Source organism: Myotis myotis, unplaced genomic scaffold (genome assembly GCF_014108235.1).
Source record: "Myotis myotis isolate mMyoMyo1 unplaced genomic scaffold, mMyoMyo1.p scaffold_m19_p_12, whole genome shotgun sequence".
In the NCBI taxonomy this organism is placed as follows: Eukaryota; Metazoa; Chordata; class Mammalia; order Chiroptera; family Vespertilionidae; genus Myotis; species Myotis myotis.
Window position 1 is genome coordinate 60,566,438 of NW_023416316.1, and position 26,909 is coordinate 60,593,346.

Genomic DNA, 26,909 nt, shown 5'->3' on the forward strand with positions numbered 1-26,909 from the left:
ATATGATCATAGTGATAGATGCAGAAAAAGCATTTGACAAAATCCAACATCCAATCATGATTAAAAACTCAGCAAAGTAGGTACAGAGGAAATGTACCTCAACATAATCAAGGCCACTATATATAACAAAATATAGCTGATATCATAATCAACAGTGAAAAGCTGAAAGCTTTTTCTTTAAGATCAGGACTAAAACAAGGATGTCCACTTTCACCTCTTCTATTTGACACAGTATTGCAAGTCCTAGCCATACAAATCAGACAAGAAAAATAAGAGGCATCCAAATTGGAAAGGAAGAAGTAAAACTCATTATTTGCACAATGCCTGGTACTATATTTAGACAACTCTAAAGAATTCACCAAAAAAACTATTAGAACTAATAAATAAATTCAATGAAGTTGCAGGAATCAAAATGAATACTCAAAAATTGATTGCATTTTATACACCAATATCAAACTATCAGAAAGAGAAATTAAGACAATCCCATTTCCTATTGCATCAAAAAGAATACAATATCTAGGAATAAATTTAACCAAGGATGTAAAAGATTTGTACTCAGAAAACTAAGACATTTCAAAGAAATTGAAGAAGACACAAATGGAAGCATACACCATGCTCATGGGTAGGAATAATTAACATCGTTAAAATGTCCATATCACCCAAAGCAATCTACAGATTTTCTACAATCCTTATCAAAATATCAATGACATTTTTAATATGACCAGAAGAAATAATCCTAAAATTTATATGGGACCAACAAAGAACCCAAATAGCCAAAGCAATATTGAGAACGAAGAACAAAGTTAAGGTATCACACTACCTGATAGCAAACTATACTACAAGGCTATAGTGATCAAACAGCACGATACCTGTACTGGCATAAAAACAGACACATACACCAATGCAATAAAATAGACAGCCCATAAATACGTCTATGCATATATAGTCAATTAGCATACAACAAAGGAGGCAAGAATTTACAACGGGATAAAGACAGTCTCTTCAATAAATGATGATGGAAACTGGACAGACAGCTGTACAAAATTAACTAGACCACTTTCTTATATCATATACAAAAATAAAATGAATTAAAGACTTAACTATAAGTCCTGAAACCATAAAACTCCTAGAAGAAAACATAGGCAATAAACACTTTGACAGTGGCCTTAGCAATATTTGTTTAGGTATGTCTTCTAGGGCAAAGACAACAAAAAGAAAAACAATAAATAGGATTAAATTAAGCTAATAAGCTTCTGCATTGCAAAGGAAACCAACAAAACTAAAGGGCAACCTACTAAATGGGAGAAGATATTTGCAAATGATGTATCTGATAAGGGTTAATACCCACAATATATAAAGACCTCATACACCTTAACATAAAAAAAACAATCCATTTGTTGATGGTAGCCATTTTGGCAAGTGTGAGGTGCTACCTCATTGTCCTTTTAATTTGCATCTCTCTGATAAATAGTGAATTGGAGCATTTTTTATATATCTCTTATTCATCTGTAGGTCCTCTTTGGAGAAGTGTCAATTTAGGTCCTTTGCCCATTGTTTAATTGGATTATTTGTCTTCCTTTTAAGTTGTATGAGTTCTTTATATATTTTTCGTAAAATTAACCCCTTATCAGATGTATCATTGGCAAATATGTTCTCCCATATAGTGGGCTCTTTTTTCATTTTGTTGGTTTCTTTTGCCGTGCAGAAGCTTTTTATGTTTATGTAATGCCATTTGTTTATTTTCTCCTTTGGTTTCCTTTGCCCTCAGAGATGTCTCAGCAATTATATTGCTAAGAGACATGTCTATGATTTTGCTGTCGATGGTTTCTTCCAGGATTTTCATTGTTTCACAACTTATGGCGAGGATGGGGAGAAAACGAAACCCTAGTACACTGCTGGTGGGAATGCAGACAATGGAAAGCAGTATGGAGTTTCTTCAAGAAATTAAAAATGGAACTGCCATTTGACCCAGTGATCTCACTATTGGAATATATCCTAAGAAATTCAAAACACCAATCATAATGAATATATGCACCCTGATGTTCATAGCAGCACTATGTACAATAGCTAAGATCAGGAAACAGCCCAAGTGCCCATTAGTCGATGAGTGGATATAAAAGTTGTGGTACATTTACACAATGGAACACTATGCAGCAGTAAAAAAGAAGGATCTCTTACCATTTGAGACAGCATGGAGGGACCTGGAGAGTATTATGCTAAGCAAAATAAGCCAGTCAGAGAAATGTAACTATCACATGATCTTACTCATATGTGGAATATAATAACCAAAATAAACTGATGAACAAAATAGATCCAGAGACACAGAAGCATGCCACAGATTGACAAATCTCAGAGGGAAGAGGGGTGGGGGTGGGGGGTGGGGAGAGATTAACCAAAGAATTTATATGCATGTATGCACAACCAATGGACCCAGACAATAGTGCGATCAGTGAAGGCCTGGGGTGGGGGGCGGGTGGTGGTAAGAGATGAAGAGGAGTCATGGGGAAAGGGGGAGGGGATATCTGTAATACTTTCAACAATAAACAATTTTAAAAAAATAAATAATTCCATTTAAAAATGGGCAGAGAACATGTATAGACACTTCTCCGAAGAGGGCATACAAATGGCTAGCAGATACATGAAATGATGCTCAACATCACTAATCATAAGGGAAATGCAAATGAAAACTCCAATGAGATACCACCTTGCACCTGTCTGACTGGCTGTTACCAAGTCAACAAACAGTTGTTGGCAAAGATGTGGAGAAAAAGAAACCCAGGTGCACTACTGGTGGGACTTCAAATTTGTGCAGCCACTATGGAAAACAGCATGGAGGCTCCTCAAAAAATTAAAAATAGACTTAATGACCCAGCAATTACACTTTCTAATATGTATCCAAAGAAAGCCAAAACACTAATTCAAAAAGATAGATGCACCCCTATGTTCATTGTAGCAATAATTTCAATAGCCAAGATGGAAGCAACCTAGGCATCCATCAATAGACAAATGAATAAAGAAGATTTTGTACATACATATATACAAGGGGATATTAGCCATAAAAAGAATGAAATCTTGCCATTTGCAACAACATGAATGGATCTAGATAGAATTATGCTAGGTCATAAGTCAGAGAAAAACAACTACTGTATGATTTCACTTACATATGGAATCTAAAAATCAAAATAAATAAAACAGAAACAAATGCATAGATATGCAGAACAAACTGATGCTTGCCACATGAGAGGGGAATTGGGGTGGTGGGGAGAAAAGGTGAAAAGGATTAAGAAGTATGAATTGCCAATTATAAATTAGTCATGAGGATGTGAATAATACAGCATAGGGAATATAGACAATAATATTGTAATAACTATGTGGCCAGATGGGTACGAGGCCTATTGTGGTGACCACTACATCTATAATAATAAAAGCGTAATATGCTAATTAGACCAGACAGCCAAACGACCTTCTGGATGTCCTTCCGGACAAAGCCGGGGCTGCAAGGGCCAGCCCCCTGCACGAATTTCGTGCATTGAGCCTCCAGTAGGTATATAAATGTCTAACCACTACGTTATACACCTTAAACAAATATAATATTATATGTCAACTATAATTGAACATTTAAAAAAATTTAAATGCAATACATAATCAGACCAATTTTGATCAGTTGGTCAAAATGGAAGTGAAATTTAATGGGTGAGGCCTGAATAAATAATGCGCCGAACTAGGATTACTGAATTTTTCTCTAGTTTCCAGATACAAAATCAATTAAAAATGTCAGGCCTTTTTATATATAGTTTCCCACTTTCTATATTTAAGGTGATGCATCTCTCCTCACATAAGGGAATAGTAAAAACCTTAAATTTCCTTTTCAAGGAGAAACTTTAATCAATCTAACATAATGTCATCATTAATAAACTAATTGCACAATTAAACAAGTCAAGGAGAAGAGGTCTAGGTAAAGTATTGCTAAGTACATCTAGATGACCTAATGGTGACTGAATGGCTCTTCTCAGATTGTAATTTAGCTGTTCAAGATGGATTCCTATCATATACAATTACATCATCACAAATACTCGATTCGGATTTAGTCTTAAAATACTTAGAAATTCACTTAGTTAAAGAAAAGAAAAAATATATAACCAAAACTAACAATTTAATCTACATTTTGAGATGAAATGTGGAATTAAAATTTGAATAAAATCCAACTATAACAGCAATATTGGATCAGAAGCTAAGTTGTAATAACCAAGATGAAGGTTAAAAATGGTTTGAGGAAATCTATCCCATGTAGCGAATTATAGACACCGTTCAAGAAAACCTTAGTATAGGGCAGGGGGGAGGGAAAGGGCACCAAATTGGAAGCCATGAGGAATGCCAAAATTCTCTCTCGCAAAGAGTTTACCACCTATTTGAGAACAAAATATACACGTGAAATGACCAAAGACCTCTGTGCAGAGTGGAAGTGAGATGGGGAGGGGGGAAGAGGGAGGCAAGGAAGAGACAATCAGTGACTTCCAGGTACCAGTACTCAGCTATTTTTAAAAAAAGAAAGAAATCTTGGCATAGATGGACCCAGGTAGAGAGTATTACATTAAGTAAAATAAGTCAAGATAAAAACTGTATGATTTCATTTATATGTAGAATCTAAAAAACAAAACAGAAACAAACTCATAAATACAGAGAACAGGCTGATAGTTGCCAGAGGGGCAGGGTTGGGTGAAAAAGGAGAAGGGGATTAAGAAATACAAACTTGAAATATCCTACAAGACTCCATAGGCAGCAAAATAGCAGACATATGTCGTAACAATATCTTTACAAACACAGCTCCTAGGGCAATGGAGACTAAGGAGAAAATAAACAAATGGGACTACATCAAAATAAAAAGCTTCTGCACAGCAAAAGAAGCCATCAACAAAACAACAAGAAAGCCCACTGCATGGGAGAACATATTTGCCGATGATATTTCCCATAAGAGTTTAATCTCCAAAATTTACAGAGAACTCATACAACTTAACAAAAGGAAGATAAATGATCCAATCAATAAATGGGCAAAGAATCTAAATAGACACTTTTCGAAAGAGGACATATAGAAGGCCCAGAGACATGAAAACATGCTCAGGATGGCGACTGGCAGGAAGGTAGGGAGGGAGGGAGGGTGAGAGCACAAGGGAGTGATAGAGGAGTGTGTGGATATGTGTGGTGTGCATGTGTATGAGCTATGGACAGTTAGATTCTTCAGGTCTTCTAAGGGGCTGCTAAACCGGGCAGTCTTAGACGGCGGAGCCCTGCTCCCAACACAGACACTCCTGGGTGGCCAGCGTGGGCACAGAGACCACGCCATCTTGAGAAACAGAGCTGCTTGAGACTAAGATCCTGGCCTCAGGACCACCCAGTCTGGTCTCAGACACAAACCAGGACCCTGCAGCCACTGGGGACAGAGACCTGCGACCACAGCTACAGACCCAGGGACACCAAGAATCCAGACATCCCAGCAGCAGATCTCTGTAACAGAGCCCATCCCCCTCCCTGCAGGCTCGCGGGCAGTGCCATAGTAACTGATAGACCCACCCCTCGCCCAGGCCTCAGTGCTGCTACAGGAGTCTTAGCCTGGAAGTGCGGGAACACTGGGAACTTGCTCTCCACAGCACCGGCTGCAGGAGTCTTGACCTGAAAGTGCAGGAACACTGGGGGCTTGTTCCCCACAGCAGGGGCTCCAGGACCCCGATTCTCCTGGCGGGAGGCAGCACCAAGCACCAGTGACCTGACTGTGTTTCTTATCACCTGCGCCTGGGACCCCTGATCCCCTGTGCATTCACACTAAGAGCCAGTGACAACAATTCTTGGTGCATGTGCACACAGGGACCCTGATTCTCAATGCGAGGCCACGTGAAACAACAGAGACTCTGATACTGGATTCTTGGGGAACGCTGACTCCTGGCGCATGCTAGGGGGCTCTGATTTTCAACACACTCCAGGGGGGGGGTCTCTGTTTCAGCACGGTGCAGGCGGGGTCCCTGATTCTAAGTGCGCACACAAGGCCAAATTGAGCGCTGGTAACGCTGACTCTGAGCGAGGCCTGGTTCCCACCAACCCACCACAACCACACATCTTAGTGTCAGAGCTCTTCAGTGACACTAGGGTGGTGCAAAGCTCCCACTGCACACGGCCCAGGCCCACGCAACACGCAACTCGACGTTTGAACCATCTGGAGATAGTCAGAATGGGGAGACGACACAATCCCCAGAGGAAAGAGAATGAGGAGTCGCCAAGAAAGGAAATTAATGAAATTGAAGCATGCAACATGACAGAAAAATAATTCAGAGTAATGGTTGTACAATTCATTCACCGGATGGATGAGAAAATCAACAACCTATGCAAGAATCAGGAATAAATGAAAAATGGTATAGCTACAATCAAAAACACCATGGAAGGTTTCAACAGTAGACTAGAAGAAGCAGAGGACCGAATTAGTAAGTTAGAAGATAAAGTAGAGAAACAAGGTCAATCTGAACAGCAACTGGAGAAAAGAATTAAAAAGCAGGAGGAGAGCCTAAGGGAGCTCTGGGACAACATGAAATGAAGTAACATAGGCATAATAGGGCTGCCAGAAGGACAAGAAGAGCAGCAAGGATTAGCAAATCTATTTGAAGAAATAATGACAGAAAACTTCCCAGATATGGGGAAGAAAAAAGTTACACAAGTGCAGAGAGTCCCAAGCAAGATGAACCCCAAAAGACCTACAGCAAGACATGTCATAATAACGATGGCACACGACAAAGAGAGAATCTTAAAGGCTGCAAGAGAGAGACAGAGAGTTACCTACAAAGGATCCCCCATCAGATTATCAAATGATTTCTCAACAGAAACACATCAAGCTAGAAGGGAATGGAAGGAGGTATACAAAGCATTGCAAAGCAAAGGACTGAATCTAAGAATACTCTATCCAGCAAGACTATCAATCAAAATTGAAGGGGAAATCAGGAGCTTTGCAGACAAAAAAGGGCTAAGGGAATTTATCACTACCAAGCCAGCAATGCAAGAAATGCTAAAGGGAATGCTATAAAAAGAAGAAATAAAAAGGTAAGAAAGAACAAAGGCATAAAAATAGAAATGACTACAAACAAGTACCTTTCAATAATAACTTTAAACGTAAACGGACTAAATGCTCCAATCAAAAGACATCGTGTGGCTGAATGGATAAAAAGACACGACCCGTATATATGCTGTCTACAAAAGGCCCATCTCAGAACAAGGGACTCACACAGACGGAAAGTGAAGGGATGGAAAAATATCTTTCAGGCAAATGGAAATGAAAAAAAAGCTGGGGTGGCAATACTTATATCTGACAAAATAGACCTCAAAGTGAAAGCCATAACAAGAGATAAGGGAGAAACTAAGATGGCGGCATAGATAAACACCGGGAAATTGCTGCCTCCCACAACAATTGAAAAATCTTCTGGGAACACAAAACGGACATCATCCAGAACTACAGGAAGGCTGGCTGAGTGTAAATTCTACAACTAGAAGGAAAGAAAAGCACACTGAGAGCCAGAGGAGCTGCGGAAGTAAAGTGCAGAGGTACGGGGGCTCGCGCGCGCAGAAAGGGGCTGGCACCTGAGGACGCGGCTGTCTTTTTGAATCCGGAGGGAGTCACAAACTCCCGACGGCTCTGAACTCCGGTTCCGGGAAGTCTCTGGGGACCCAGGACTCATACGGGGAGAAACTGGACTGTCTGGCAGCGGGCGAACTTGAGGGCGCCTTTCCCTCAGAGGTGCTTGCAGCCATTACCGGGACACTGAGACTCGCGACTCCTTAGGGCAGGGCTAAGGATCTGCCATAGCTGCTTGCTCCGCCCTTTGATTCCTTGAGACCCCGCCACACCCAGGCTGCAGCAGGGGCTTTTGCATATGAATGCCCCGGCCCTTTGCAACCTGATAATTACCTAACTGCAGCCGGGCCAGACAGACCCAGAACTTCCAAGAGAAGGCCCAAGGCCCCACAGCGGCTTGCATTGCTTCACAGCTGAGCCTCATCAGGGCACCTCCAAACTCCAAAAAAGGAAGGGGAATCTGCAGTTCTCTTCGTAGCTCCTGCTGTGTAACCTCAGGAAGAGGCTAAATTAGCACCTCCTTAGATCCAAGAGCCACTGTACCCAGTGGTCAGAGGGGGACCATCCAGATCACAACTCCTCAGATCCATAAGGGACACACTCAGGGGGCAGACTCAGTGAGCACCAAAACCCCACTGAAGCAAGTCTTGCCCCAGAAGGGTGTCTCCAGCACAGAAGTTCTCCCACTGCAGACACAGCTGATTCTCACTGCCAATTGGCCTGGAGGTCAATTCCTCCCAGTGATCCTACAACAACCAAGGCATAACTACAACAAGACTGTGCACAAAGCCCACAAGGGGGTGCACCAAGAGTGTCCACCTCAGGTAACTGGGGAGGCTGAGACACTGGGCCCTACAGGACACCTAGCACACAAAGCCACTCTATCAACACAGGGAAGCAGCCAAAATGCGGAGACAAAGAAACAGGTCACAAATGGCAGAAATGGAGGAAAGCAAACGACTGGATATAGAGTTCAAGGCCACGTTTATAAGGTTTTTCAAGAATTTTATGGAAACCGCTGATAAATTTAGTGAGTCCCTCAATAAGTATAGTGAGACCCTGGAGGACATGAAAAAGGACCAACTAGAAATTAAGCATACACTGACTGAAATAAAGAATAATTTACAGAGATCCAACAGCAGACAAGAGGATCCCAAGAATCAAGTCAAAGATTTGAAATACAAAGAAACAAAAAATACCCAACCAAAAAAGAAAAAAGAAAAGAGATTCCAAAAATATGAAGATAGTGTAAGGAGCCTCTGAGAGAACTTCAAGCGTACCAACATCAGAATTATAGGGGTACCAGAAGAAGAGAGAGGGCAAGATATTGAAAACCTATTTGAAGAAATAATGACAGAAAACTTCCCCTACCTGGTAAAAGAAATAGACTTACAAATCCAGGAAGCACAGAGAACCCCAAACAAAAGGAATCCAAAGAGGACCACACCAAGACACATCATAATTAAAATGCCAAGAGCAAAAGACAAAGAGAGAATCTTAAAAGCAGCAAGAGAAAGACAGTTACCTACAAGGGAGTACCCATACGACTGTCAGCTGATTTCTCAACAGAAACCATGCACGCCAGAAGAGAGTGGCAAGAAATATTCAAAGTGATGAATAGCAAGAACTTGCAACCAAGATTACTTTATCCAGCAAAGCTATCATTCAGAATAGAAGGTCAGATAAAGAGCTTCACGGATAAGAAAAAGCTAAAGGAGTTCATCACCACCAAACCAGGATTATATGAAATGCTGAACGGTATTCTTTAAGAAGAGGAAGAAGAAAAAGGAACTCTTACCATTTGCCACAGCATGGATGGAACTGGAGAGTGGATAAATACCACATGATCTCACTCATTTGTGGAATATAATGAACAACATAAACTGATGAACAAGGACTGATCCAGAGACGGAGAGGCATTGATTGGACTGTCAGGCCTTGAAGGGAAGGCAGGGGAGGGTGGGGGTAAGGGGTAAAGATCAACCAAAGGACTTACATGCAAGCATATAGGCCTAACCAATGGACACGGACAACGGGGGGGTGAGGGCATGGGGGGGGGGGGCGGTAGAGGGTAACGTGGGGACAAGGACACATATGTAATATCTTAATCAATAAAAAATATATTTTAAAAAAGAGATACAGAAAGCCACTTCATAATACTAAAGGGATCTATACAACAAGAGGCTATAACCCTGATAAACATATATGCACCCAATGCAGGAGCATCCAAATACATAAAAAAAACTCCTGGAAGATATCAAGGGAGAAAATGACAACAATACAATCATAGTAGGGGACTTTAATACACCACTGACATCACTGGATAAATCCTCTAGACAAACAATCAGCAAAGAAACAGCAATCCTAAATGACTCACTAGATCATATGGACTTAATTGACATCTTCAGAACATTTCACCCCAAAGCCACAGAATATACGTTCTTCTCAAGTGCACATGGGACATTTTCAAAAATAGACCACATATTGGGTCACAAGCAAAGTCTCCCCAAATTCAAGAAGATTGAAATAATACCAAGCATCTTCTCAGACCACAATGGCATAATATTAGAAATAAACTACAATAAAAACAATCCAAAAAACTCAAACACTTGGAAGCTGAATTGCATGCTACTAAATAATGATTGGGTTACCAATGAGATCAAAGAAGAAATTAAAAACACCCTGGAAGCTAATGACAATAAAAGCACAACAATCCAAAATCTATGGGACATAATGAAAGCAGTCCTGAGAGGGAAGTTTATAGCTCTACAGGCCTACCTCAAAAAAACAAGAAAAAAATGATAGTAAATCATCTAACTCAAAGAATTAGAAAGAGAGCAACAAGAAAAGCCCAGAGTGAGCAGAAGGAAGGAGATAATAAAGATCAGAGCAGAAATAAATGACATAGAGACCAAAAAAACAATACAAAAGATCAATGAAACCAAGAGCTGGTTCTTTGAAAGGATAAACAAGATTGATGAGCCTCTAGCCAGGCTCACCAAGAAGCAAAGAGAGAGGACTCAAACAAAATCAGAAATGAAAGAGGCAAAATAACAACAGACCCCACAGAAATTCAAAGAATTGTTAAAAAATACTATGAACAACTCTACTCCAACAAACTAGACAACCTGGAGGAAATGGACATGTTCCTAGAAAAATACAACATTCCAAAATTCAATCCGGAAGATTCTAAAAATCTCAATAGGCCAATAACTATGGAAGAAATTGAAGCAGTCATCAAAAAGCTCCCAGCAAACAAAAGCCCAGGGCCAGACGGCTTCACAGGGGAGTCTTACCAAACATTCAAGGAAGAACAAAAACCTATCCTCCTCAGACTATTCCAAAAAATTCAAGAGGAAGGAACACTTCCCAGCTCATTCTATGAAGCCAGCATCACCCTAATACCAAAACCAGATAGAGACAACACAATGAAAGAGAATTATAGGCCAATATCCCTCATGAACATAGATGCCAAAATACTCAACAAAATTCTAGCAAATTGGATCCAGCAATACATCAGAAAGATCATACACCATGACCAAGTAGGATTTATCCCGGGGATGCAAGGATGGTACAATATCCGCAAATCAATAAACGTGATACATTGATACATCACATTAACAAATTGAGAGATAAAAATCACATAGTCATATCAATTGATGCCGAAAAAGCATTTGACAAAATCCAACACCCTTTCTTGATAAAAACTCTCAGCAAGGTAAGAATAGAAGGATCATACCTCAACATAATAAAAGCCATATATGACAAACCCACAGCCAACATCATACTCAATGGTCATAAACTAAAAGCATTTCCCCTAACAACAGGAACAAGACAGGGATGCCCCCTCTCACCACCCCTGTTCAACATAGTACTGGAAGTACTAGCCATTGCAATCAGATAAGAAGAAGAAATAAAAGACATACAAATTGAAAAAGAAGTAAAACTGTCCTTATTTGCAGATGACATGATACTGTACATAGAAAACCCTAAAGACTCCATCAAAAACTACTAGACTTAATAAATGAATTCGGCCGAAACCGGTTTGGCTCAGTGGATAGAGTGTCGGCCTGCGGACTGAAAGGTCCCAGGTTCGATTCCGGTCAAGGGCATGTACCTGGGTTGCGGGCATATCCCCAGTAGGAGATGTGCAGGAGGCAGCTGATCGATGTTTCTCTCTCATCAATGTTTCTAACTCTCTATCTCTCTCCCTTCCTCTCTGTAAAAAATCAATAAAATATATTTTAAAAAATTAAAAAAATAAATGAATTCGGCAATGTAGCAGGATACAAAATTAATGCCAAGAAATCTAAGGCATTTCTTTACACCAATAGTGAACTTACAGAAAGGGAGACTAAAATAGCAATCCCATTTACCATCGCACCAAAAAAATTAAGATACCTAGGAATAAACTTAACTAAGGAGGTAAAAGACTTATATGCGAAAAACTACAGGACACTGAACAAAGAGCTAGAGGAAGACATAAACAGATGGAAGAACATACCATGTTCATGGATTGGCAGCATCAACATCATCAAAATGTCCATACTACCCAAAGCAATCTATAGATTCAATGCAATCCCCATTAAAATACCAATGGCATATTTCACAGATCTAGCATGAACGTTCCAAAAATTCATTTGGAATAAAAAAAGACCTCGAATAGCTGCAGCAATCCTGAGAAAGAAGAACAAAGTAGGTGGGATCTCAATACCAGATATCAAGCTGTATTACAAAGCCACTGTTTTTAAAACAGCTTGGTACTGGCACAAGAACAGACATATAGATCAATGGAATAGAATAGAGAACCCAGAAATCGACCCAAACCACTATGCCCAATTAATATTCGACAAAGGAGGCAAGAGCGTACAATGGAGTCAAGACCGTCTCTTCAATAAATGATGCTGGGAAAATTGGACAGATACATCAAAAGGATGAAACTAGACCACCAACTTACACCATACACAAAAATAAACTCAAAATGGATAAAAGACTTAAATGTAAGATGGGAAACCATAAAAATACTAGAAGAATCCACAGGCAGTGAAACCGCAAGTATATGCCGAAGGAATTTCTTCTATGATACTGCTCCTACAGCAATGGAAACTAAAGAGAAAATAAACAAATGGGACTACATCAAAATAAAAAGCTTTTGCACAGCAAAGAAAACCAACAACAAGAAAGCCCACTGCATGGGAGAACATATTTGCCAATGATATCACTGATAAGGGTTGAATCTCCAACATTTACAGGGAACTCATACAATTTAACAAAAGGAAGATAAACAATCCAATCAAAAAATAGGCAAAGGACCTAAATAGACACTTTTCAAAAGAGGACATACAGAAGGCCAAAAGACATATGAAAACATGCTCAAAGTCACTAATTATACAAGAGATGCAAATCAAAACGACAATTTGGTATCATCTCATACCTGTCAGAATGGCTATCATCAACAAATCAACAAACAACAAGTGTTGGAGAGGATGTGGAGAAAAAGGAACCCTTCTGCACTGCTGGTGGGAATGCAGACTGGTGCAGCCACTGTGGAGAACAGTATGGAGTTTCCTCAAAAAACTAAAAATGGAACTCCCATTTGACCCAGTGATCCTACTTCTAGGAATATATCCCAAGAAGCCAGAAACACCAATCAGAAAGGATATATGCACCCCTATGTTCATAGCAGCACAATTCACCATAGCTAAGATTTGGAAACAGCCTAAGTGCCCATCAGCAGATGAGTGGATTAGAAAACTGTGGTACATATACACAATGGAATACTATGCTGCGGTAAAAAAAGAAGGAATTCTTGCCATTTGCAACAGCATGGATGGAACTGGAGAGCATTATGCTAAGTGAAATAAGCCAGTCAGAGAAAGATAAATACCACATGATCTCACTCATTTGTGGAATATAGAGAACAACATAGACTGATGAACAGGGACAGATCCAGAGATGGAGAAACAGTGATCAGACTGTCAATTCCAAGAGGGAAAGTAGGGGAGGGTAGTGGTAAGGGGAAGAGATCAACCAAAGGACTTGTATGCATACATATAAGCCAAACCAATGGACACAGACAACAGGGGGATGAGAGCATGAGGGGGGGGGAGGTTGGGGGTTAATGGGGGGATGAGGACACGTTTGTAATACCTTAACCAATAAAGAAATTAAAGAAAAATAAAATAAAAAGAAAACATGCTCAAAGTCACTAATCATCTGAGAGATGCAAATCAAAACACCAATGAGATACCATCTCACACCTGTCAGAATGGCTATCATTCACAAATGACAAGTGCTGGCCAGGATGTGGAGAAAAAGGAACCCTCGTGCACTGCTGGTGGGAATGCAGACTGGTGCAGCCACTGTGAAAGACAGTATGGAGTTTCCTCAAAAAGTTAAAAATGGAACTCCCATTTGACCCAGTAATCTTGCTTTTAGGAATATATCCCAAGAAACCAGAAACACCAATCAGAAAGGATATATGCACCACTATGCTCATAGCAGCACAATTTACAATAGCTAAGATTTGGAAACAGCCTAAGTGCCCATCAGCAGATGAGTGGATTAAAAACTTTGGTACATCTACACAATGGAATACTACACCGCTATAAAAAAGAAGGAACTTTTACCATTTGCAACAGCATGGATGGAACTGGAGAGCATCCTGCTAAGCGAAATAAGCCAGTCAGAGAAAGATAAATATCACATGATCTCACTCATATGTGGGATATAATGAATAACATAAACTGATGAACAAAAATAGGTCCAGAGACAAATGGCAGGGGAGGAGGGGTGAGAGAGCAACCAAAGGACTTGTATGCATGCATATTAGCATAACCAATGGACACAGCACTGGGGTAGTGGGGGCTTGCCGGGGGTCGGAATGATTGCGGGGGGAGGATCAATTGGGGAAAAAGGAGACTTATGTAAAACTTTAGACAATAAAAAAAAAGGAAATAAAAATTTGCAGTTAAAAATAAGTCATAGGATGTAATGTGCGGCACAGGGAATAGAGTCAATAATATTGTAAGAACTATGTATGGTGACAAATGGTATTGTGGTGACCACTTTGTAAAGTATATAAATGTTGAACCACTGCATTGTATATCTGAAACTAATATTGTATGTCAACTATAACTTAAAATATTTTTTTTAATTGGGGGAAAAGTCATCGCTGGGTCACTAAATTTGAAACCCCTTTTGGATGAGTAAACCAGACTTAGGTTAAGTGATTTATACAAAACTCATACAGTGAGTTAATGAAGTTAAGGGCGTAGATTCAAGTTTTTATTCCTTATCCAGTATTTTGTCTACTGTGCAGAGCTACTTCCCCCTGTAACTTTGCTTCTTCATGCTTTCCCTTTTCAAGGGAAGTATGCTAGGAAAGAAACATTGAGTCAGCTAAGCAGTGCCGAAAATAGTAATTTAATCATCAAAACATTTAGTTAACCCTGATAACTAAGGTGGCTTTTGTCAGTGAGCAATAGAGCAAGTCCCTCTTTTCTTACCTTCAGCAAGAACACACAAAGGATAAATCGGCATCCACAGTGTCTGACTGAGCCATGTCAGGAAAGCATAGGAAATTCCTATGACTGATAACATGCTATTCGTGTACCTGAAAGGAGACAAGGAACTTATAAGCATCATTTGCTGATGTCTGGGAAATAAAAGAATGAAATACTTTATTATGTCATTAAATACACAGATAAAACTGGAATGAGTATAGAGTCCATACTTTATTTCCTGTTACTTAAGCAGAAGAGGTTTTAAAAATGGGGGAAGGGGAACCACGTCAGTCTGGCTTATGTCATGAGGTGGATCGCAAACAATCAAGTCTCTATGATTAGTGACTTCATTTTTCACTCAGAAGCCAAGCCCACTATATGCAACAGGCAGCTAGGTTGGTTGTTTGTTTGCTTTTCTCCACAAACAAAACTTGTATATACTAGGGAATGACTTTTACAAATAAAAATATGACTTCCAAGTTCTATTGGCATCCCTGTGCTTATGTAATTGTGCCATCTTAAAGAACTGTCCTGCCGAGACCGGTTTGGCTCAGTGGATAGAGCGTCGGCCTGCGGACTGAAAGGTCCCGGGTTCGATTCCGGTCAAGGGCATGTGCCTGGGTTGCGGGCATATCCCCAGTGGGAGATGTGCAGGAGGCAGCTGATCGATGTTTCTCTCTCATCGATGTTTCTGACTCTCTGTCCCTCTCCCTTCCTCTCTGTAAAAAATCAATAAAAAATATTTAAAAAAAAAAAAGAACTGTCCTGAGGAGTTGTTTGGGTTAGTGTAGTAGTTTAAAACCTGCTTTTATGGTGTAATAGGTGGAGCGGTCTAGATCTTTGTATTTCCCTGTTCTCTGAATAGGCCAGTGGTGCTCAAGTTTAAGCAAACATCAGAATCACCCAGAGGGCTTTCTAAGGCCCCGTTTCCAAAGTGTCAGCTGCAGCAGATGCAAGGTAGAGCCTGAGAATTTGTTACGAACAGATTCCAGTGGCTGAGGCCACTGGTTGAGAACTACTGGAATAGGTAGTGAATACATATGGTCAAACAAAATCCAAAACCTTGAAAAGCATGGTGAAAAGTAAATCTTTCTCTCATTCCAGGACCCTATTCCACTCCTCAAAGGCAATGACCAATGCCAGTTTCTTACATAGTCTTGCAGAAATATGTTTTGCATTTGCTTCTCTATGTGTATATGTATTATATATACCATATACCAATACTGCAAGTCCTCACTAAACATGGCATATTATCAAGCTTTCTTATCTGTACCAATCTAAGTGAAAATTGTATCTCACTATCTTTTTTTTAAATTACAAGAGTAGGTATGTTTAACAGCCACTTTGATGAAGTCCAGTAGCTTTTTTTCTTTTGTTGCTTGTGTTTTTGGTGACATATCTAAGAATCCATTACCAAATCCAAGATCACAAAGATTTACCCCTATGTTTTTGAAGGGTTTATACTTTTAGCTCATACATTTAGGTTGTTTTTTTAAAAACTATTTTGAGTTAATTTTTTAGTATATATGGTATGAGGTAAGGGTCTGACTTCATCCCTTTGCATGTGCATATCCAGTTGTCCCAACATCTTGTTGAAAAGACTATTGAATGGTCTTGGCACCCTTGTCAAAAATCAACTGACCATATATATGACAGCTATCCCTGGACTATCCATTCCATTTTATGATATATCCTTATGCCAGCATCACATTCTTGATTATTGTTGCTTTGTAGTAAGTTTTAAAACTGGGAAGTGTGAGTCCTCCAACTATGTTTTTCTTTTTCAAGATTGTTTTGACTATGCTGGATTTTGAGTTTCCATATGATCTTTAGGATCAGCGTCTCAATTTCTGAAAAGAAGCCAACTGGGATTCTGATGCACTAAATCTGTAGATCTACTGGGAGAGTGTTGCTGTCTAACAATATTAAGTCTTCAACCCACAAACATGGGATATCTTTCCATTTATTTTTTCTTAACTTCTCTCAACACCATTTTATAGTTTTTGGTGTAAAGATTCTGTACATCTTTTGGTAAATTTACTCCTATTTTTTTTGATGTTATTGTAAATGAAATTATTTTCTTAATTTTACTCTAGGTCATTGCAAGTATATAGAATATAATTGATTTTTGTATATTGATTTTGTATTCTATAAACTTGCCAAGCTAGTTTATTAGTTTTAATATTTTTAGTGGATTCCTTATAATTTATATATATGTAAGAAAGATGTCATCTGCTAATAAAAACAGTTTTCCTCCTTCCTTTCCAATATGGATGCCTTTTACATCATTTTCTTGCCTAATTGCCATGGTTAGAACAATGGTGAATAGAAGTGGCTAGAGTAGACATGTTTGTTTGTTCCTGATCTTGGGATGAAAGCATCAGTCTTTCATCATTAACCATCATGTTAGCTGTGAGCTTGAGAAGTTTCCCTGGTCTTGCTTTTTAAAAAGTCATTCTAGGATAAGTTGGGAAGATAATTGTATCCCATTTTATAGAAGAAAAAAATAGTTTCAAAAAGGTTAGATACTCTGGAATTTTACTCCTATGTTAAAAGAAATGAAAATACGTGCACACAAATCTTGCACATGAACATTCATGCAGTAACAATCCAAATGGATAAAGTGCAATATATCAATACGAGGGAATATTATTCAGCCATAAAAATGAATGAAGTACTGATAGATGTTACAACATGGTTGAACCTTGAAGACATTATGCTAAGTAAAAGGATCCCTTCACAAAAAGGCCACATATTATATGACGATGTATCTGAAATGTCCAGAATAGGCAAATCTGTAGAGACAGTACGCTAGGAGCTGGGAGAAGGAGGGGATGGGGAGTGACTGCTAATGGGTTTGGGGTTTCTTTTGGGGGTGATGAAAATGTTCTCACATTAGATAGTGGCAATGGTTGCATATGTTTCTGAATACATTAAAAACCAAATTTTATACTTTAAAAGGGTGAATTTTAAGGTCTGTAAATTATCTCAATGCTGTTATTTTTAAAAAAGAAAAGGTTAAGTGACTTGCCTAAAATCATAGAGGAAGTCATAGTGGAAGCGGGGTCATCCTGAGAGCTTCTCCTTTTATGTCCAAAGTCTTTCCATGACAGCATGAGGCCACCCCCAATGCACAAGTCACTGCTTTCTGTGATGGGTCTACTGAGCTTATCTGAGCCTGAATCAGCTCACAAAGAGTCAGGCATACCAGGGAATGATACATTGGAAAGCCCAGATGAGGCTCTGTGTCGCATGAAGAGGGAGTCATGGGCTATGAAAGTCCATGAACTTTGTCCCAAGTCTAAAAATCTTTATCAGTTAAAAATGAGAAATGATTTGCTAAGCTCTATAAACCAAAAATTCCAGTCATTTTTAATTCAACAAAATATTCTCATTCACTCTAGGGCTCAACCCATTATTTAAAAGTATTTTAACTCAGCTAAGTTACTGACAGGGTAATAAAGAATTTACACGACCTCAGCTAATTTGTTACCTGCCCACGTCCAGACCTTTCAAGCGGGAGGGGCAGTTCTCCCTTGTGAAAGCTGAGGCAGCAGTTAGGACAACTCCTCAAAGGAAGCCCGTGAGCAGGCGCTTTACCCCACTGCTGCTAGAGATAAGCCAGGCTCATCTCCTTGCGAAGTTTTAGAATTAGAAGGAAACGAGATGATCTACAAGCAAGGGCTCTTACCCTGAGGCCTAAGGATTCGCAAGGAGTCCACGAAAGAACTTCAGTCATGTGAACCCACTGGAATTGCATACAAAACTGTATGTGGCGGTACAGTGTTTCTCAGGGAGATGAGGGCCTCTATTGAAAATATTTTTGAATTCGCAGAAATCAACTCTAAGTTCTGACTATGATATGATAAAAGTTTTGCTTTGCTTATTAGAGTAACATGGACCAGAGCAACTGCAAGGAATGCCTTTCATTCGCAAACAGCTGTGAGGTTTATTCCAAATTGGTGTTATGCCACGTCTCCTGCTAGATACCTGGACTGATGTGCTCTTGTAACACCCCGGTAGGTTTTCGCGTCTTCGGTATGCCCATTATGGACGGCAATAAAAATACATTTCAATATCAACATAAAATAATTGTTTTCTCTCTCACTCCAAGTAATCAAACCTAAGCAGCTATTAATAGTTTCCCTGAAGAAAGCAATCTGGCTTCCTTTAAGAGATTATTTTGCCTCCTTACCTAACCATGTCCAATAGATTCCAGAAGATGAATAACACACACACCACGTATTTCCCTTGGACTTCCTCTTGACTGGTGATCACAACAAACAGGATGATGATTCTCTCCGTGAGCTGACAACAACAACAAACCATCAGAGTCAAGAAGTAGGATCATCTATTAAGCATATAATTTTCTAATTAAAAAAACCAGAGTTCCTCTTAAAAGTATGCTTTAACTAGAAATATGTATCCTAAGCTGTTAACTTGACCTCTGAAGGAGTAGGGTTATGGGTGAATTTCATTTCCTTCCCCCCCCCCCCCGTATTCTCCAAATCATATATAATAAATGAAAAGATAACATATTTTATTTGAGTCAGGATATTTCCCTTCCTGTAATATATGCACACATGTTTTTATTCACTTTGACAGGCTGGTATTGCGTGTCTGCTATGTATTAGATGCTAAGATTATGAAAGTACGGCCCTCACTCCAGAGGGTAACAGCATCAAGAGAATGTGAGGCAGTAACTATAACACAGTGTGAGCAACGCCATCACTCAAAGTGCTCTGTCCAGGTGCACAGGTGAGGAGGATGCCGGTCTGGGGAAAGGATGCAGATTTATAAAGAAAGGCAACATTTCAGTTGGATCTGGAAGAACAGATGGGAGTTTTGAGGTAGACTAGCTCGGAAAAGGGCCATCCCAGGCCAAGGGGAGCAGCCTCAAAGAGGCAGAGATGTGAAAACTCAGGGTTCCCTGGGGAGTAATGAGACCCCTGGGGGCTGGAGTGGGTGCCCAGAAGGGAATAACAGGAGATAAAACTGAATTGTGTTGGGGGTTGGGTTGTCAAGGGTTTTGAATGACAGACCGAGAAATTTCCATTTCATCCAACAAGGGAGCCATCGTAACTCTATTTTTTTAGTGGTTGGTCGGGGGGTGGGGAGGAGAAGGGGAAGTAGTACAATCCTCACTCTCATAAGCTAGTGGCAAATTAAAAGAATTTAACATATTCATTTACTTCAAGACAGTAAGCATTTACAAATCATTGAGCATTCACAACTTATGGCTTAGCTCTAATTACTGGCCTCAAAAAATACACACCTTTTTCTCAATCTAGGTGTAATGTGCCTTTTTATATTGTAGTCATGCAGTCTGTACAGTCTGCATTTTTATGTTTTTAATAGGACATTTGACTTTTCTTTCAATGGTCAAAAGAAAATATACTGGAAACTGAGGGAGCATATTAGTGATAAAAGAAAGGGCAGGGTTGCTTTATAGGTTTCAATAGCTGTCTCTGTTCTTAAAGCAACTCAGGGAGAAAAGACTGGGATAATCTATGACTTAGAATCATAGGCTGTTGGTCCTGGAAAGTCACTTAGTGCAGAGAAATCCAAGATTTGCCAACAGTGGTCACATGATCAGAAGTCCACTTGTATAAGCTCTATCAGAATGTTTATGACCACAGCAGTGAGTCAAGAGGGTCCTTGCTGAGCTATGGGATTTAGATATGATTCAAAGCTTAGTCAAACAACTAGAGCTATCTACACAGCTGTTTTTCATTTGTCAGCCTCTTGTTTCTTGATTTATTTTAATTCCAGTTCTATGAATTATATTTAACTGCAATGATAATTACTGAATGACCCAAGCTTGGCAGCCTTCAGATACAAGATCTTTAGCAGCAAACAATTTAGGAACTACCTAAGCTTATGTTCAATTGGTGCCTGCTAATTAGGAAAATCATCCACTTTTTGATAAAAATCTCGAGATGCACACACATGAATGAATACACAAAACACGTATTTCTTTTTGTTGTTGTTATTAATCCTCACCTGAGGATATTTTTTCCATTGCTTTTCAGAGAGACTGGAAGAGAGGAAGGGAGGGAGGAGGAGGAGAGAAGGAGAGAAAGAGAAACATTGATATGAGAGAGATACATCCACTGGTTGCCTCCTGCACTCACCCCACCAGTAGTGGGGAGTGAACCCACAACCCAGGTACCTGCCCCTGACAGGGAATCTAATCCCCAACTCTTTGGTTCAGGAACCAGTACTCTAACCACTTAGAGACACTGGCCAGGGCAAAAAGCACATAATTCTAATTACATGGTTGACTACTGAAGAAAATATCTTCACAAAGAGAGACTGGAGCTGCACAATGACATTCGCCCTGTTCAAAATCATCACTTGAGGGTTTGTGGCATGTTACGTGAGAGAATCCCAACTGCATAGAAATCAGCAATCAACATGCCCCCAAAAGCACGCAAACCACGTGCATACATGCGGATATGTGAAGATCCCCCCCCCCTACAATGTCAGTCTAATTAACAAAGTATCTGATGGTTATTCTAACTTGGCCATTGAATGGCAATACAATGAAAGAATTTAGTGGAGATATTCTTAAATTGATAAGTCAGCATTTATTGGTTACTTTATGCCAGATTCCAATTATACATCACCTCATTTAATCTCCCTAACAACCCTAAGAAGTAAGTGCTATTATTATTATCTGCCTCTGTATTTTATAACATGAAAGTGACCTACCTAAAGATCTGCAATCAAAGTCTAGAGACAATGTGCCCTAACTGGTTTGGCTCGGTGGATAGAGCGTCGGCCTGCAGACTGAAAGGTCCCAGGTTCGATTCTGGTCAAGGACATGTACCTTGATTGCGGCACATCCCCAGTAGGGAGTGTGCAGGAGGCAGCTGATTGATGTTTCTCTCTCATCGATGTTTCTAACTCTCTATCCCTCTCCCTTCCTCTCTGTGAAATCAATAAAATATATTTTTTAAAAATCAAAAAAAAAAATCTAGACAATGTGATTCTAAATCCCGCGTTCTGAAACACTAAGACGTCCTCTTTGTTATTTTATGGGCTACCCCTGCACCTACTCTTCAGGTTATAGTCTATTCTTTTAAAAAGCCTCTCCCCAAAACTTAAACCTGAAAACAAGAACTTTGATTTTCTAAATCTACACTAAAACAATTTTGAGGAACAGACTTTAAATATTTTACTTTCCTTTGCATACAATCATTTCACCAGTTATTTGGAGCTTTACATTTGAGAGAACTTAGCACTTTGTCATTTTAAAACAAATCCTGTGAGAACACCATTGATTACTAATGAATGGTCTCATAATGTTTAGTGCAACTCAAACAGGTATAATAAAAAATTTCTATAACTTAGCCCCAAATAAGCAGTGTGGTAATGTACTCTGCTCAAAAGTATGGTAACTATAAAATAAAAATATTTTGCATTTTTATATTCTATTTGGGAATCTTAAACTCCAGGTTAAGCAATGACTGAACCTACGCTATTACTTTATACATGGCAGCTAGAACTTCAGCTATAAACTGTTGAAGGGGGTAAAATGAATCTTAAAAAATAAATTGGTTTTAGCCTCAAGGACTATTTTACTTTTTCCATCCTATGAACTTTTGTTGAGCACTTCATATATACACCCTTATCTGTTTAAAAACCACCAATTGCTTTCTCCTATAAGAAAAAAGCATTTAAGTAATTCTAGTTTTAATATTTTGTTTACTCACTCATCATTCAATAGATATTTATTAAGTGTATTGTTCTGGGTCCTGGGGGAGGGGAGCTATGAACGAGACCAAGTCCCAGCCCTCATGGTATTTACATCCCACTTAGTGAGAGAGACAGCAAACAAAGGTAGCATAATGGTTAAGAGTTCAGAACAAATAGCCTAAATCCAGATTTTTCCTGCCCCAATCACAATTTATGTCATCTTGGGTACTTTTATTTAACTTTTGTGTTCAGTGATTATATTGGAGATAATAATCAGTATTATATAGCAGCTATATAGGATAAAGTTGTGAATGCTGAATGAGTTAATACATGTGAAGAACTTAGAAAAGTATTTGGTGGCACATAGAAAGCCCTATACTTGTACGCTATTATTATTAAGAAAACAATTTAATGCAGTGATTAGTATCTTATAGGAAAATACACTTTTTCTGTACAGATAATCAAGACAATCAGTGAATAAAATGTTAATCTCAGTGCCTTTAAAATTATACTGTGAATATAACTTTATAATTATCACATTGAAGAACTCCATGAATCAAATGCAAAATACAGAAGAGAAATCTAAAATCTTGCCTTCTGGGTGCCTTGCATGTGTAACTCATTCCCAGGAGAATCTCATAGCTCGACACTATCTTTAGTTTTATCTCTAAATATACAAACCTATTTCCAACTCAAAACTAGAGAGAAAATCTATATGATTTTACGGAAAATACACGTATTTAATCTGGCACTGCAACGAAGTACCTACTTCATAGCTAAAAAGAAATTAGGGTGCAACTTGGCTGTTTCCCTAAAAGGGTTTATTTTAAAACACTCTCCTTGGGGATTTCCCTTATATTTGTACTCTGTGACCGTGAAATCTTTGGAGTGGTTCTGCTTGCCTTTCAGAAATTGAGAGCGATGTTGGTAAATTTAAAGATGATTCTTGCCATTTGGGCTCCCACATGGAATTTTTGTAGGCACAGTAATATTGGGGTAATAATTTCTATTGTTTTATTTCTAGGTTTTTAAAAATTGTGTAAAATTAATACATGTGCAGCAGTGTTATTGTGATGAAAAGGTAAGGATGCAGAATTTGGCCATCTTAATGCAGTTATGTTTGAAGTCCTTGCATTTCGAGCATTTTTCAAAAGATAAAGGAATAAACTGGATCACTTTGAGGGCTTCCTGAAGACATGCCAATCTAATGACACAAAGGTTCGTTTTGTGGATATTTTCCCTCCTTGAGTTGAAGCATCCTCAAGTCTAGCAATAAAAACTTCTTTCTCAGGCTTCCACTCAAGCCAAGTCAGAACAAAGCCATTCAAAATCAATATTTCAGGGTTGGTAGTATTTCTGCTCTGTAAAAGCCAACTTGCTTTTATTAAACCTACTGAAATGAACTAACTTATTAATTCAACTCTTTTTTTTTTTTTTTTTTTTTTACCAAGCTAATAACATATGCAAGCTTTTTGGGGAGGAAGGGGTTGGAAATGCGAGATGCTTAGTTTCCACTTGTATTATCATTTCCTATAAGCAATATATGCATTTTGGGGACCCTTTTATTTTCCCATTTTATAAAATATCAAGTTAACTCTATTTCCTTATATAACTTTAATTGGCATGCAATTATTTCCAAAAACATGTCTATAAACAACTATTTATGGTAAAGTTTTGCCCTTTTCCTCTAAAATGTGTTGCTTGCCGAAACCAGTTTGGCTCAGTGGATAGAGCATCGGCCTGCGGACTAAAGGGTCCCAGGTTTGATTCCGGTTAAGGGCATGTACCTGGGTTGTGGGCACATCCCCAGTGGGGGATGTGCAGGAGGCAGCTGATCGATGTTTCTCTCTCATCGATGTTTCTAACTCTCTATCTCTCTCCCTTCCTCTCTGTAAAAAATCAATAAAATATATTTTAAAATGAAATAAAATAAAATAAAATGTGTTGCTTTTTTTTAAATTAAATCTTTATTGTTCAGATTATTACATTTGTTCCTCTTTTTTCCCCCTATAACTCCCCTCCTCCCAGTTCCCGCCCCACCCTCCGCCCTCACTCCCCACCCACTGTCCTCATCCATAGGTGCACGATTTTTGTCCAGTCTCTTCCCGCATCTCCCACACCCCTTTCCCCCCCAAGAATAGTCAGTCCATTCCCTTTCTATGTCCCTGATTCTATTATAATCACCAGTTCATTCTGTTCATCAGATTATTTATTCACTTGATTCTTAGATTCACTTGTTGATAGATGCATATTTGTTGTTCATAATTTGTATCTTTACCTTTTTCTTACTCTTCCTTTTCTTAAAGGATACCTTTCAGCATTTCATATAATCCTGGTTTGGTGGTGATGAACTCCTTTAGCTTTTCCTTATCTGTGAAGCTCTTTATCTGACCTTCAATTCTGAATGATAGCTTTGCTGGATAAAGTAATCTTGGTTGTAGGTTCTTGGTATTCATCACTTTGAATATTTCTTGCCACTCCCTTCTGGCCTACAAAGTTTCTGTTGAGAAATCAGCTGACAGTCGTATGGGTATTCCCTTGTAGGTAACTGAGTTTCTTTCTCTTGCTGTTTTTAAGATTCTCTCTTTGTCTTTTGCTCTTGGCATTTTAATTATGATGTGTCTTGGTGTGGTCCTCTTTGGATTCCTTTGTTTGGGGTTCTCCGCGCTTCTTGGACCTGTAAGTCCATTTCTTTCACCAGGTGGGGGGAAGTTTTCTGTCATTATTTCTTCAAATAGGTTTTCAATATCTTGCTCTCTCTCATCTTCTGGCACCCCTATAATTCTGATGTTGGTACGCTTGAAGCTGTCCCAGAGGCTCCTTACACTATCCTCGCATTTTTGGATTCTTTTTTCATTTTGCTTTTCCGGTTGGGTGTTTTTTGCTTCCTCACATTTCAAATCATTGACTTGATTCTTGCGCTCCTCTGATCTGCTGTCGGGAGTCTGTATAATATTCGTTATTTCAGTCCGTGTATGCTTAATTTCTAGTTGGTTCCCCATTATAACATCGAGGGTCTCATTAGTTTTCTTGTAGATCTCATTAAGTTTATCGGCGGCTTCTAAACAGTTCTTGAGAGACCTTAAAAGTGTGGTTCTGAACTCTATATCTTCCATTGACAATTTTGTCCTGTTTCTTTGTCTCCGCATTTTGTTATGCTTTCTTGGTGCACCCCCTAGTGGTCTTTGTGCGCAGTCTTGTAGTTAAGCCTTGATTGTTGTAGCTAATGCCAGGGAGGGTTTGACCTCCAGGCCAAGTGGCTGTGAGAATCAGCTGTGTCTGCAGTGAGAGAACTTCTGTCCTCTAGGGAGGTGCTAATCTAGCCTTTGCCTGAGGCTATCCGGCAAATGCCTCTGTGCAGGGCTTGGGCAGGACGGGTCGCACAGGATTAACAGGGTGGGCTGGAGAGAGCAGTTATGGTGGCTCTCAGTCCTGTCCCCAGGGGCTCTGCCTCTCTGAGTCCCAGCAACCGCTGCAAACCTCGGAGAGAAAGCTGCACTCGCTCTGACAGAAGCCAGACAGTCCCGCTTCTCCCGTTTGAGTCTGGGTCCCTAAAGACTCGCCTGGATCTGGAGCTCAGAGTCTGCGACTCCCTCCCGATTGAAAACGCCAACCGCGCCCTCCGCCGCCAGCCCGCTCCGTGCACTCCACACCTCAGAATTTGACTTCAGCACTGCGCCTCCTCTGGGTGTCCGTATGCGTTTCTCTTTCCTCCTAGTTGTAGGACTTCCACTCAGCCAGCGTTCCTGTGGTTCTGGGTGATGTCCGTTCCGTCTTTTAGTTTCACTTTTGAAGTAGTTGTTCTAGGCAGCAAACTCTGTCGTTAACCTATGCCGCCATCTTGGTTCTCTCAAGTTTTTAGAGCTCAAAATGTGTTGCTTTAAATACATAAGAATATGTTATATGCATGGCCCATGGATATGAAAAGTAGTGTGGTAAAGACCTGGGGCGGTGGGTCTGGGCTGGGCGGAGGGGAGTAAGGGTTGGGGGGTAATGAAGATATTTGTAATGCTATCAACAATAAAATAAATTTTAAAATATTGGAAAAATTTTTAAAAATAAATACATACATAAAAATACACATCTGTGTTAAA

The 26,909-nt window shown here is 39.5% G+C and overlaps 1 protein-coding gene across 1 annotated transcript in view; it reads right to left on the reverse strand.

The window, feature by feature from the left end:
* The window catches only part of HACD4 (3-hydroxyacyl-CoA dehydratase 4), a 46,127-nt gene that overhangs the window by 9,024 nt on the left and 10,194 nt on the right, over nt 1-26,909 (reverse strand). Inside the window, exons 4-5 of the mRNA XM_036331272.1 lie at nt 19,310-19,422; nt 15,118-15,224 (exon numbers count right to left, since the gene is read on the reverse strand). Coding sequence (XP_036187165.1) covers nt 15,118-15,224; nt 19,310-19,422 — 220 coding nt within the window. The remainder of the gene's footprint in view (nt 1-15,117; nt 15,225-19,309; nt 19,423-26,909) is intronic.